The sequence below is a fragment of the Meriones unguiculatus genome, chromosome 7 (assembly GCF_030254825.1).
Source record: "Meriones unguiculatus strain TT.TT164.6M chromosome 7, Bangor_MerUng_6.1, whole genome shotgun sequence".
Classification (NCBI taxonomy): domain Eukaryota; kingdom Metazoa; phylum Chordata; class Mammalia; order Rodentia; family Muridae; genus Meriones; species Meriones unguiculatus.
The window spans coordinates 7,464,895-7,479,778 of NC_083355.1; the positions used below are offsets into that span (position 1 = coordinate 7,464,895).

The 14,884-nt window shown below is 49.1% G+C and overlaps 1 protein-coding gene across 2 annotated transcripts in view; it reads right to left on the bottom strand.

Moving 5' to 3' along the window:
* Dnai2 (dynein axonemal intermediate chain 2) overlaps window positions 1-11,038 on the bottom strand; it is a 33,935-nt gene extending 22,897 nt beyond the window's left edge. The window contains exons 1-4 of one of the 2 annotated variants that reach the window (XM_060386440.1): window positions 10,685-11,038; window positions 4,928-5,127; window positions 2,623-2,784; window positions 1,579-1,700 (exon numbers count right to left, since the gene is read on the bottom strand). In XM_060386440.1, coding sequence (XP_060242423.1) covers window positions 1,579-1,700; window positions 2,623-2,784; window positions 4,928-5,110 — 467 coding nt within the window. In that variant the 5' untranslated portion in view covers window positions 5,111-5,127; window positions 10,685-11,038. Of the gene's footprint in view, window positions 1-1,578; window positions 1,701-2,622; window positions 2,785-4,927; window positions 5,128-6,326; window positions 6,496-10,684 lie in introns of those variants that run through there. The other variant, XM_060386439.1, reaches the window with a different exon arrangement.
* Window positions 11,039-14,884: the final 3,846 nt, after the last annotated feature.

Genomic DNA, 14,884 nt, shown 5'->3' on the forward strand with positions numbered 1-14,884 from the left:
GATCGGAAGCCTGATCCCATGATTATCAGCATAAACGAAGTGAGAATTCAGCTACTTGGTTACTTGGTATTTGCCAAAATGAGTTCAAAACTCCTGTTCAGCTAGGCATGGCAGCACACACCTATAACCCTGACCCCAATCCTAACAAAAAAGAGGGGGCAGGGGTGGGGATGGGGATATAGTTTGCTAGCTAGAGTCTTGCTTACATGGATGAAACCCTGAGTTTGATCCCTCACATAAAATAAAGCTGTAATCTCAGCACCTAGGAGACAGAGACACATGGACCAGGAACTCAGGACCGGTGATGGCTACATAGTGAACCCAGGCCAGCCTGAAGTACAGGAGAGCCTGTCGCAGAAATAAAGACAAGAAAAGGAAGGAGGGAAGGAAGGAAGGAAAAGGGAAGGGGAGGGAAAGCAAGGATTCAGAGAAACAAGCCCATTAGTGAGCAAGAGAAGCCAGACTAAATGGGCCACAAAGCGTATGGCATTGTGCAAGTGTGACAAAAAGATTTGGTGGTGACAAAAAGATCAGTGGGTACCAGGAAGTTGGAGGGCAGGAGAATGGATAGGGAAAACAAGGAGGTTTTAGGGCAGTAAAAACCAAATCCGCAGACTATGATGGCCAAGAATGCCCCCTGGTGGAAACCAGGGCCTCTGCATAGCAGGGATTTGGCTGATTGGTTAGCTGTTACTTTTTGTTTATTTGGTTGGTTGGGTTTTGGTTTTTCCAGACAGGGTTTCTCTGTGGAGCCCTGGCTGTCCTGGACTCACTTGGACTCACTACAAGATCTGCCTGGCTCTGCCTTCCAAGGGCTGGGATTACAGGCTTGTTTGTTTATTTTAAACAAGGTGTTATGTAGCCCAAACTCACCTCAGACTCCCTATGTATCTGAGTCTGAGGATGATCTTGAACTCCTGACATTCCTGCCTCTGCTTCTCAAACGCTGGAACTACAGGCATATGCTGATATCATGTTTTATTTTTGTTCTTGTTGTTTTGTTTTTCGAGACAAGGTTTCTCTGTGTAGCCTTGAATATCCTGGACTTTGTAGACGAGGCTGGCGTCCAACTCACATCAATCTTCCTGCCTCTGCCTCCCTGAGTTCTGGGATTAAAGGCGAATGCCACCATACCTGGCTTTATTTTATTTATTTATTTATTCTTTTTAAGATAACGTTTCACTAAGTAGCCCAGACTGCCTAGAACTTCCAATCCTCCTGATTCAAGTGCTAGGACTATAGGTGTGTAAAACATCATTCCGAGGTTTGCTGTGTGCTCAGGGAGGGAGGCAGGGAGCTATATATATGAAGGCGCTCTGCACTCGACTCCGTTTTGATGAGAACCTAAAACTACGTGAAAAACTAAGGTCAGTCCATTTTTGAAAGATTTATTTATTTCATATGTATGAGTGTTTTGTCTGTGTGTGTGTGTGTGTATGCCCCACATGCATGCCTGGTGCCTGCATAAGAGGGCATCAGACTCCCGTAGATAGTCTAGTTCCCAGCATCCTCACTGGGCAGCGTTCCTGTCATTCCAGCTCTAGGGACCTGGAACCCTACCCTCCCTCTGGGTGCTACCTGAAGACATTGATGGTCTTGGCCGAAGGAGCCTCTTCAGTCACCTCCACGGCCTCCTCATCATCAAAATACTCCTGGTAGATGTCAATGGCGTTGTTCTGCTTAATGCAGTGCTCCATGATCTGTGGAGACACCAAGGGTTCTTACCAGCCAAGAGAGCTCTGCCCCCGCCCAGCAGGGCTGTCCTGCAGCCTGAGAAGGACAAGAAACATGGAGTGGCCCCTGCCCTTGTTCGGTGGGGGTAGGGTCACCTCCAAGGAGTTACAATTGGTTCTTGGGGACACAGGGATACAAGCCTGGCCCAAGAACCGCTTATGTACAGGACAAACCACTCCAAAGCCCCCCACCACCCCCATCATTTCTGATGTTCTACAAGGTCTAGCCTTCTTTGATCCCTTCAGCAGGAAATTCTGTCCCTACGGTGCAAACTGTAAAGTCCCTGTCTCTGACAGGGTCCCTTTGAATGGTGTCACACAAAGTCTGTGTGTCTGTCTGTCTTGGACTGGTGGAGTGAGTTACAAACTCTTTTGGGGCAGAAGGCACGTGAAATTCAGTTTGCAGCCTCCATTCTGTCTGGCGGAGACTTAAAATTCTGCTGAATGAACATTGCTGGCTGATTGATAGGGCTCTTTGGGGATACCCTTTACCCAAGAGGCTTCTTCTTCTTCATCATCATCATCATTTTGTTTGTGAGCCTGGTTTTTTGAGGAGAGAGGATGCTCAGCATTGCACATGTGGAAGTCAGAGCACAACTTACAGGAGTGAGTTCTCCCCTACTGTCATGAGGGTTCCAGGCACCAACTCAAGTGATCAGCCTTGGGGACAAGGGCCTTTACCAGCTGAGCCATTCTGCCATCCCTCTTCCAGCATTTCAGACTCTCCCTAAAACCTGTTTGGATATAGGTCCTTATGATCATCTGTGAGGTCCCCCTTCTCTGGCTGGGAGCTACAGAAGCCTACCCGGGGCTATCCATGCACAGCCTGAAGGGCACAGTCCAAGCTGGGGGAGTGGTGTGGGACAGCTGAAGCTGGAGGGAGCCTAACCGAGCCCAGCTGCATGACAGTGTTGATGTAGTTCTCGTCTTTCTCCACTTTCTTCCGGAAGCGGATGGTCTGCTCCAGCTCCTGGGGGTTCACATCCTTGGGCCAGCCCCCCTCGACATGGTTGACCCCGCAGCTCTCCATCTCAAACCGCTCCGTGTTGGCCTAAACAGAGAACCACAGGAGAGAAGCCGTCTGTCTTGGGTCTAACCATTCAGACATTTCTGCAAACTTAGATCCCGGGACCCTAAGCTCTTAAATGGGTACTGAAGAAGGGGTACCCTGACCAATGCCACAAAGTGAAGGTCCCCTCAGGTGGCCTCAACAGTACTACTGCTTTGCAGGGGAGGAACAATGGTGGGCATGGAAAAACCAGTTCCATCTTTACCTTAAATAGGCCCACGAGCCCACCCATTCATCCTGGGAGACATCATATTAACAGTTATTAATCCTCCATCCTTCAGCATCACAGAGACTGGCAATCAACAGCAACTCCCAGGGTGGGTTTGCCTTATGCATTCTTCGGAGCTGGCAGGACAGGTCTCCCAGCTAAAGCTGACTTCTTGATTCCCTCCCACTCTTCCCATCCCTCCCCCATACTTACTTATTTATCCAATCAACTATTCATTCATCCTACATTTGAGGCAGGGTCTCATGTAGCCCAGGCCTCAAACTTACTATGTAGCTTGAGATAACTTTGAACTTCTGGTCTTCCTGCTGGGACTATAAGCCTATACTACCATACTTGGTTTTATCTATCTACTATCTATCTATCTATCTATCTATCTATCTATCTATTCATCTATCTATTTGAGACAGGGTCTCACTATGTAGCCCTAGTTGGCCTGGAACTTGGTATGTGTAAATAAAGTTGGCCTCAAACTCAGAGAATCACCTGCCTCTGCCTTCTGAGTGCTGAGATTAAAGACGTGCACCACTATGCCTGGATCACAGGGTTTTTTGCAACATTTGGGATGGAACCCAGGGCCTTCTATGTATGCTAGGCAAGCTCTTTACCAACTGAGCTACAGCGCCGCAAACCCCTGTCTGGAGGTCCAAAGCTCATCATTGTCTTGTGGGGAAAGAATCCCCATCCCCACTAACTGTCTGCTCCATTGCCTTTCCAGCTCTCCTAAAGTGAGATGCTTTGCCAGGGATGGGTTACAGCTGCAAAGCCCCGGGGGGTGTGCTGTGCCGTGAGCTGGAAACAGCAATCAGGCTGGGAGAGCAAAAAGCTCATTCGTACGAGAATCATCAGGATCACTCACCCCCGAGAGACTGCAAAAGTGTTTTGGCCAAACCAAGTGATACTGGTAGATCCTGGGCACGGTCAGATGGGTTAGCCCATTCCACACGATTTTCAGTGTGGCTGGCAGAATCGGGGGTTGGTCCCTTACTTCATGCGGATGCAGCATTCCTGGGGCCATTCTGGTGAGAACTTCCTATGCAACACTTGCTTTTTCTTAAGCCCCTCTGGATAGTTCTCTCAGAAGGGCCAAACACCAAGAATGACTCCAGTAACATCTCAAAGGCCCCAGAAGCCCTAGGAGGAACATTTTGGTTCTAGGTATGTCCAATTTTTTTTTTTATATTGCAGTATCAGTATCAATCACTATCATCTACAAAGTTTATATTCAGTAACCACTTAGTCAACACGTGTGCTTGTGCACACCACACACACACACACACACACACACACACACACACATACACTCACACACTGCTACACAGAGGACATAGACGTAATCTTTAAAAATCAGACTTGGGAGATGGAGGCAGGAGGATCAGAAACTCAAGGTCATTCTTGTCTTGGCAAGGTCAAGACCAAGCTGGGATACACGACCACTCTGCCACATACTTCAAAAGCGTGCACGCACACACACACACACACACACACACACACACACACAGTAAATAAATCCTTATAATGCCCTAAGTAGGTTTACCAGTTTGTACTAGGCCACATTCACAGCTGTCCTTGGCCATATCTGGAGCTGAATGGGCCCAGGAATCCTCCCACCCATCCTGAGAGGTAGCAGTGATTAATCCTCCAAACCTTCTATAGAAACTGCACATCAACAGCGATCCAGAATGTGGACTTGCCTTGTGTATTCTGTGGACACACCTAGCTTGGACACCCAGGCTCTGGCCCAAGAAGAGTCGGTGTTGTCTATTCCTGATCCTGGAGTGAGTCTTGGGGTGACTCTGCCCATGTACCTGCAGCACCTGTTCTCATCCACTCTACCTAGTTCCCAGGCAGAGCCAGTTTCCCCACCGACCACCGTAGGTCTTCAGGGCAGGAACCCACCTCATGCTCCGACATGCTAGCCGAGCACTGGACGCCCGTGTCCACTGGGTTCCGCTCCACATACAGTGCGGACAGCTCCGGGTTGGGGGCGATGTCGATGTTCAGCTCCGCCTGGCGGTCGGAGAAGTTGCATTGCTTCCCGAACTCGCTGCGCTTCTTGAGGTATACGTAGACGATCTCCATGGTGATGGCTCTGACGGCTGCGGTGGGATGGAGGAAGAATGTGAGGTGAGATGAGGGAGGGGTCCCACCAGAAGCTGCTCGTCTCCCCTGGTCCCGCCGGAGGCAGGGCAGGGCTTTCCATCTGCTTTGCAGGGAGTCAGGGTAGGGACTCTTAGAGGATCTCTCCGGAAGCTATGCTGGAGAGATGGCTCTGCAGTTAGGAGCACTGCAGAGGACCAGGAGGCTGATTCCCATCCCTCACAGGGCAGCTCACAAGCATCTGTGACCGCAGTGCTGGGGGCATCCGACTTCACCCTCTTCTGGCCTCTGTAGGCACTGCACACACGTGGTACATAGCCGTCCACGCAGGATGCAGGCAAAACACCCCAAACTCCCTCTCCCTCACAGCACACACACACACACACACACACACACACACACACACACATAAAATCTTTCAAAGACACTCTCATTCAGCTGGGCACATGTCCGTGATCCCAGCACTTTGAAGGGGTGGAGGTAGGGCGATCTGGAAAATCATCCTAGGCTACACAGCAAGTTCAAAGCCATCCTGGGCTGCGTGAGACACTGTCTCAAAACACGAAACATGAAAACAAAAAAGACAAACGAAATACACACGCTCTCACACACACAGAGAGAGCCAACCTGTACCCCCATCTGATGCCAAGTATCATCACTTGGCTCACACACTCCCAGCACTTGGAAGACTGAAGCAGGAGGATTGCCACGAGTTCAAGGCCAGCCTGTGCTTTGAAAGAAGCTTATGATATATAGTAAGACCTTGCCTAAAATGGGCCTGGAGAGGTGACTCTGTGACCTAAAGTACTTGCTGCTCTTATCAAGGATTGGAGTTTGGTTCTCTGGCTGCTTGAAACTCTAGCTCCAGAGGATCTGGTGCCACCTTCTGGCCTCTGAGAGAGCATGTGTGTACGTGCCCCCTCCCCCTCCCCTCTGCCGCCCTCCCTCCCACGCATGCGCACACACACACACACACACACACACACACACACACACACAGAGCTAAATAAATCTGATATCTGATTTTGAGACCGGGTCTCACTCTCTGGAACTAACCATGTAGACCAAGCTGCCTTCAAACTTGTAGGTCCATCTGCTGCTTCATCCTGAGTACTGAGATTAAAGGCATGAGCCACCACGGTCAGAAAAGTAGATCTTTAAACAAACAAACCCCAAATAACAAGATCTCTTAACTCACCTGAGTGCCAACTGTATCCTAAGGATAAATTGTACTGTTTGGTTCTCGTTCTTGCTCTCTGAGGTGGGCAGTAGAAATCACCATTTTTCTTGAACAACATTCATACCTTTAGGTGACCTACCCAGCGTCACAGAACTGACAGACACGCCGGCTGGTCTGCCTGGCTTTGAAGTTCTTACCCACAAAATTACACACTTTCTACCAAATCAATACACTTACTGGGAGGAGAAAGCAATCCTGATGACTATGACGCTGGGCTAAATCCACCACCTCACTCAAGATTGAAACCACCAGGCACACAGATGAGAGAGACCGCAATCTCTTAAGAGCCCCCAGCAGCTCACTGTGCCAAAGGCTCATCCATGCCAGAGCGCCAGAGTGCCAGGCTCTGACTCACCTCTGATTGCCACACTGGGCATCTCTGCCTCGTGCATCGTTCTACCTACGTAGAGCTGTGAACCACTTTCAGAAGGGACAAAGCCAAGTGGCTTCTTCAAGTGGAACTGGGAACTCCCCGGTTGGGGCTACTTGGTCATGAGAATAAAGAATGAGGGCCAGCCAGATGGCTCAGAGGTAAAGGTGCTTGGGGCACAATCCTCATGACCCGAGTTCAATCGCCCGGAACCTACTGATGGAAAGGAGTGGACTGTCTCCAATGAGTCGTCGCCTAGCCTCCACGTGTGCCCAGTGGCTTGCACGTGCGTGCTCTCTCTCTCAATTAAAAAAAAAAAAACTGTAAAGAAGGTTGGCCAGACCCTGGAGTTGTGCCCCTACCTTCACCAGCAGTGTGCCCTCGGCCGGGTCACTTAGCCTTCCAGAGCTGACTGCAAAGGTTCTATAACAGGGCTGTCATGCAGACACAGTGAGAGAAGGGGTCTCCTTACCAAAGTCCTGTGAATACAGAATGTCAATCCCGCCAACTTCCCTCCACTCAACACAAAGGAACCTTGATCCTTCTAACCACGTGCGTCAGGAGCTGAGCACAGGAGGCTGGCCATCTGGGCCATTATATGTCGACCGTTGGACTTAGCCTTTCAGCTGGAGTTACGCCAGACCCTACCTGGTGCTGGAGAGATAGCTGGGAGGTTACAGCACACACCGACCTGCTCTTGCAGAGGAGTCTGGTTCCTAGCACTACATGGCTGACAAGCAGGCCAACACACATGCACATACATAAAAATAAAACTTTCCCAAGAAGCTGGAGAGATGGCTCAGCGGTAAAGAGAACTTGCTGTTCTTTCAGAGGACCAGGGTCTGACTGCCAGCACCCACATGACAGCTCCCAACCACCTGTAACTCCAGTTCCAGGGGGTCTGATGTTATCTTCTGAGGGTATCAAGTATATATGCAGCAAAACATTCATACACATAAGATAAACATTTTTAAAAAAAATCTTAAAAACATTTGTTTTTGAAAATTAAATTATCCCATTTCAAAGACAGATGCACACAGAGAAGGAAGAGAGAGGGGATGGGGTAGAGGAAAGGGGAAAGCGGGAAGAGAGAGGAAAGAGGAGGTGGGGGAGACAGACAATAAAACCCAAGTATGTTCTAGCTATGGTGGTATGTCTGTAATCTCAACATTGAAGAAGCAGAGGCAGGAGAATCGGTGCAAATTCTAGGCCAGCCTAATCTATAGAATGAGTGTCAGGCCAGTCAGGGTTACACAGTGAGACCTTTACTCAAAAAACTTAAAAAAAAAATCAATCGATGACTCAGAGGTTAAGAACACTGTCTGTTCCTCCAAAGGTCCTGAGTTCAATTCCTAGCAACCATATGGTGGCTCATAACCATCTACAGTGAGATCTGGTGCCCTATTCTGGTGTGCAGGTGTACATGCAGGCAGAATGCTATATAGATAGATAGATCTTTAAAGAATTAAAAAGTCAATTGAGTGATCAATTGATCTGATCAGTCAATAAAACCAACCATGAGTAATGAAAGCAGTTATGCTCTGATGTAAAGAGACACATGATCAACGGACAGAACTGAAAGCTCAGAAATAAACCTTCATGTTTATGGTCAGCTGATCTCTGACAAACCAAGGGTTGTAACAGAGAGAGAATAGGCTCTTTGACTGGCAGTGCTGGGATGACTGGGTATTCCCAAGCAAAAAGGCATTACGAACACTGTCCCATACCATGTGCAAAAATGAACCCAAAATGGGCTGCAGCTCTAAATATACAAGCAGAAACTGTAAGCCTCCATGGTTATAAGGAGTCAGACCCATGGCTCTAGCTGCTGAGTTCTGAAAGCCTCGGGGCTGAGCTGTCCATCTAGAAGCAGGTGCCAGGGTAGAAAGGAACTGCTGGAACAGGGGGTGAGTGAGAAGAAAGGGAAGTGAGAATAACTCCTCAGTCTCTTGGCATCCATATATCGCTCCCTGAAGGCAGCGTGACCTGCTAGGCATGGTGGCACATGCCTGTAAGCCCAGTCCTTAGGAGGTAGAAGTGGAAGAATCAGGAGTGCAAGGCCAGATTGAGCTACATGAAACTGTCTCCAAAACAAGCCACAAACGCAACAAAACCATGTTTCCAGCCACCCCCAAAGCCAACCCAAACCATACTCCTGGAGACAGTGGTTTGGTGGGAGCGGTGGCTCAGAGGGCAGAGGGGTGGGCAAAGCAGCAGTCTGCATAAGGGTGCCCTGATGTCTTCACTCTGTCTGGACAGAATTGAGGCCTTGGGGAAAAGAATGCAAAGTCAATTAAACTCTCTCTGTCTTCCACCAGGGTGAAAAGCACCTGTGTCTCCCAGCCCCGGCAGCTGGATCCAGGCAATTAGGGGCTGTCTCTCTCCATCTCCAACTGCCGTGACACAGCTGGCTCCTAGGGCGACACAAGGATGCTTAAGAGAATGAGAAAATCCTGGGAAGAAAACACCAGCCTCTTCAGCCCCCGTCAGATTCTAACAGCTTTGCTTCCTTACTTGGTGTTTCCCAAGGCCAAGCCCTCATGGAGAACAGAGGCATTGTCTTGTGTCTGGCAGCAGACAGAGGGGACATTTAAAGGGGGACGTTCAAAGACCCAGTACAGGCTCTTTTCTCACAAGCTAACAGGGTGCAAAGATAAACGGGCAAGGTCAGCCAAGGGCGTCACAGCCGATCTTTCCCCTCTTTTGGGAGACAAGTGCTGCAGGGTGGAGCTTCCCCAAGCAGGGTCTGAGCACGGTGTCTGCAAAGGGGGTGGGGTAGCAGAGGGGACGAAGAGTATTGTTGCCTAGGAGTTTCGGGGGGAGAGTGTCCCTATGGGAACCTACAGACCCAGAAGCATGCAGAATCAGTCTTCTCTCTCTCTCTGTCACTTTTTTCCCTCCCTACCTCTTTCTCTCTCTCTCTCTCTCTCTCTCTCTCTCTCTCTCTCTCTCTCTCTCTCTCATGCACACACACACCAATAAATACGGACTCTAGAACCTCACATATACTAGCGCTACACTGAGCTACACCCACAAGTCTCAGACCTAGGGCCACAAAGATCTGCCCACCATACCCTGGTCCAAACACCCAATCATTTCCCGCATCGTGGCCCAACATAAAAAATCTTGCCTCCTGCAAGGATAACCAGCAAAATCATTCCTAGAGAGAACCCCTTGTGGCTTAACAGAAAGCATGGTACCACAGCTGGGAGGGAAACCCAGGGAGTGGCAAGAAGCAGGGATGTCAGTGTGAGGAGGAGGCCAGAAGGAGGTGCAGCCTTTGTCCGCTGGGGCAGCCGGCCAGGGTGCCTGGAACTGAGCAGCCTTGCTTAAGGGAGGAATAGAGAGGGAGGAATCTTTGTGTCTTTCCCATATCTTTGAGAACCTTCTGGACAAGGCTAGGAAAATGTTTCCATGACCCTAATGTGCTTTATAGGGCCAGCCCCCCAGACCGAGGGGCAAACGAAAGGGTGCATTTATACATAGTGCCTGTACCCAGCCTACAACACTTGTGATCTCCCACAGTTACCCCTTCCACCTCTTTCTTCTTGTTTATTTTTAATCATGTGCGTGTGTCTCTGTGTGTGGGTATACATGCATGCAAGTGCAGGTGGGGTGGAGGCCAAGTGTCAGATGCCCTGGAGCTGGAGTTACAGGGGTTGTCAGTCACCTGGTGTGGGTGCTGGGAATCGAACTCCAGGTCCTCTGCAAGAGCAGTGCTCACTCTTAGCTGCTGAGGCATCCCTCCAGCCCCATCTCTTAGTCTTTTGAGGCAGGGTCTTACTCTTAGTCCAGCTGGCCTGAAGTGCACTGAGTCGTCTAGGCTGGCCTCAGACTCTCGGCAATCCTCCTGCATCAGCAGGCGTGTGCCTCTCCCTCCCCTTAACTGAAAGCTCTTCTGCTTAATAGCCCCATCCTCCCCGGACTGAACTTTTGCTCCATTCACCTGAAAGCCCGAAAAAAGTCCCGCCCAATCCGGGACAGCCCACTTCGGGGCCTGGTGGGATAGTGGTGCAGGAGTCAAAGTGCTTGGAGGTTGCGGAAGTCCTGGAGCTTGGAGAATATTCCGGGCAGCGAGGAGAACGCCAGGAGCGCTGGTCTTGATTCCAGCACCCGACAGATCTCCTAGAAGTTATCTCCTAGGTATCTTGCACTGTCAGTGATTATTTCCCTAGGGGCTCTTCCCTCCTTTCTCCAGGTTTTCTTTCGGGGTTGGACTCCTTCCGGACGCCTGGCCCTTTTCCCGGCTGGGCTTCTCCAGCCACACAGACCCCGGGAAGCACCCAAGACGCGTCCAGCTCCAGAGCCGCTCAAACGGCTGGGAACTGCGGGGTTTACCGGTTGCCTAGTAACCCTGGCCGGCCGAGACGCTGTTCCTTCGGAAGGCACGTGATACTGGCCCCTCTAGTCGGAAGCAAAGCCTTTCTCCCATCCCTTCCCCGGAGGAGGTCTGCGGAAGGAGTGTAGGAAGATTAACTAACTTGTAAAAGCCCACTAGCGGTCATGAAAGGCTTTGCCAAAACGCTTATCCAAGCCTACAGTTATGCATCCGGCAAAGTCCCCCGAAAGCGCAAGCAAAGTGGCAAAGTGACCAGTGCGTGGGGAAGCCCTGCGCCTGGGTTAGTGAAAGCCGGCTCTGTTTAGTTCTGATCTTGTCTGGGTTGTCACTCTTTGCCACAATGTCCGGGCCTCTTCTGTGCCGTCTGCCCTGCAAGACCACCCTTCTGAAGTCATCTCCGGAATGGAAATTCCTTGAGGGTCAGGCTGAATGCATGCTCGGCTTAGCACATAAACACAGTTTCATTGCATGAATGAATGAGCTGATGGGTGCATGAATGACACAATGAGAGATGTGTTTCTCATGAGCTTGGGGCAACCGCCCTTGCTGCACAAGCCTGACAAACTGAGTTCAAAGCCCAGAACCCATGTAAAAGTGGAAAAAGAGAATGGATTCCACAGTGTTGTCCTCTGACCTCCTGCATGTGCAATGGAGCACGCCCACAATAATAATAATAATAATAATAATAATAATAATAATAATAATAATAATAAATTTTAAAAAGTAAAGAAGGGAGGTATAGTCCTATATTTGGGGCTGGTGGGATGGCTCAGTGGGGATAGGGGCTTGCCACTACTTCTGATGATGTGGCATTCAGCCCTGGGCACACATGGTGAAGGAAGGAAAGAACTGATGTCCCCAAGTTGCCATCTGACCTCCATACTGTGCTATGTTTGACACATGAGTTTACACACACACACACACACACACACACATACACACACACAATGTGATTTTTTTTAATATATATTTTATTTATTTATTATGTATACAATGTTCTATCTGCATATACACTTGCACGCCAGAGAGGACACTGGATCTTATTATAGATGGTTGTGAGCCACCATGTGGTTGCTGGGAATTGAACTCAGGACCTCTGGAAGAGCAGGCAGTACTCTTAACCTCTGAGCCATCTCTCCAGCCCCACAATGTGATTTTTAAAGAAAAAGAAAATTACAGAATCTCATCTACCTTCCCAGAGTGGACGCTAGATTAGTTACTTATTTATCATGTGATATTAGTAAGTCCCTCCCCCATTCCCTGAGATGGTTTGTTTGAATAAGATTGGCCCCCTTAGGCTCATATATTTGCATGCTTAGTCCGAGGCTGGACAAGCTGTCTAGGAAAGATTAGAAGGCATGTCCTTGTTGGAGGAAGTTTGTGAGTGGGGACTGGACTGGGAGGTTTGAAAAGCCCACACCAGGACCAGTGTCTCTCTTGCTGCTGTGGGTCAGGATGTAGCTCTCAGCTCCTTCTCCAGCACCGTGCCTGCCTCTGTGACACCATGATGATAATGGACTAACCCTCCGAAATGGTAAGCAAACACTCAGTGAAAAGCTTTCGTCTGTAAGAGTTGCTTTGGTCGTGGTGTCTCTTCACAGCGATGGAACAGTGACTCGAGGCAGCCCTTTGGTACTGGGATTGAACAGGGCCTTGCGCCTGATAGGTCAGAGCTCCACCACTGATCTACAGCCCGGCCCTACTTTCCATCTCCGAGGCTTGACTTTCTACATCCTCACAGCAGGACAGTGGCAACAGTACAACAGTTCTTCAGGATATGTGGTCAGACACAGAGGAGAATCCAGCCCTTTCTGAGGCCCTGCCAGCACTGCGCTTGCTGCTACAAGCTCCAGAGAATGAGGTGAACCTGAGGCCAGGCATGGGCACTGGAGATTTGGATAGAGCCAGGCAAAGAAAAATGAGTCACCGAGATGTGGGATTTGGGGCTGGAACTGGGCCCTAGAAAAATGGTTTTGAGTTTCAGGGGAACTAGTGGGGAGTGACTCCCAGAGTGGGGGTGGGGCATGGTATGAATCAGAGTTGCAAGCTGATCAGTTCCAGGATGGAGAATGTGGCTGGCTGGGGTTGCAAGCTGGGGGACATTCTGATGACACATGGGTAGAGAAGGGAGGTGCCTGTGTGTGTGTGTGAATCCAATAAGAAGGAGGGAGGTTGGGAAGGAAACCACAATCACTTTTATTAGGACAATTATTTTATCCCTGGCCTCCCACCTACCCCACCCTACTCTCACTCAGACCTTCGGACTGCCACCACCACTGGAAACAGCTCACTCGCTCGCTCACTCACAGGCTCTTAGCTCTTCAACTCTTGGCAGGTTCAGCTCAGCCGCCCTGGGAGGCCAGCATGAGGTCATATAATTAGGAATCCTATTTTGTCCATCCTGGGCCTCCCCCAACCCCGCCACACACTCTCCAGGCTCTCAGATTTCCATCCAATCACAGCGTAACTGGCAAACTCCTGCCCTAGACAAACTCCAGGCAGATTCCTAGTCTATTATACCACTTTCTTCCTTCTCCCCCCCCCCCTTTTTCCTCTTCAAGACAGTCTAGCTTTGAACTTCTGATCCTCCTGCCTCCACCTTCCAAATGCTGTAAGTACAGGCACACTCCAACACACCAGGCCTTAGAACTCTTCTATGAAAAGATTAGTAATTTTTTATTAGTGTATATGAAGAATAGTACAGGGTAAGGGCTTTCATTATGGTGTTTGCATATACATCCACAGGATATACTTTGATCATATCTGTTCCCCATTACTTTCTGATTTTGTGTTTTGTTTTTTCTAATTTTAAAATTGAGTGAAAATATGGTATCTCTCTTTCTGAGATGGAGGCAAGAGAATAAGAAATTCAAGGTCAACCTTGGCTTACATACTAAGTTTAAGGCCAGTGTGGGCTACATAAGACTGTCTCTAAACAAACAACAAACAAAACTAGACCAAGCTGGGCACCTTTTGATCCCAGCGCGCTCCTGAGGTTGAGGCAGACAGACTTCAGATTTCCATGCTAGCCTGGTATATACAGTGAGTTCCAGGGTAGCCAGGGCTACAGAGTGAAACCAAAACCACCAAACAAAACCACACACATACACACAGTCACAGAAATCAGACTAAAGAGGAAACTCAAGTGTAGCCTGCATTTTGGCCACTTTGAGAGATCCTTTCTCTATCATGGATAGAGGGGAAATGGGACATCATTATCATTAAACTACTTCCTGCTGAGTAGGGGTATCAAGTTCCTTGGGGCAAATTTGATCTTCGATGTCAGGATATCTAATTTCTTCTCTTTTCTTTGCACATGACTACTTGACAAAGCAAAACCAACAGCAACCAACCACCAACCTGCCGCACTTATGGGGCTCTAGCATTTATATATCCTCTGAAAAGTTCCCAGAATTCCAAATGCCAGCTTGCAGAAACTCTCTGTAGCTGGCAAAACTCTGCCAGAGCACGAGGCAAATCATAGTCAACTGCTGCAGATTTCTGGGATTAAAATGAAAAGATTTTCCTGTAACATGTGTCTGTTTGTTTAAAGAAAGCAAAATTACACATGATAATTTTGTAAACTCCATCCCAGGACCATGACCACAGTTGCCTACACACCTCAGCTACCTTAGAACTCAGAAAAAGTAAGAAGCCATCAAATATTTAGGCTTTGTGGATTTAGGAGGCACAAACCAAAGCTCTCACGGGGGCTGGTAAGGACAGCTCTTACCTGACCATGTTGGTCAATGAACATGGCAGGCTTCTTGAGTTGCTGTATGCAGCTAAGAGGACGTGCCCAGCTGG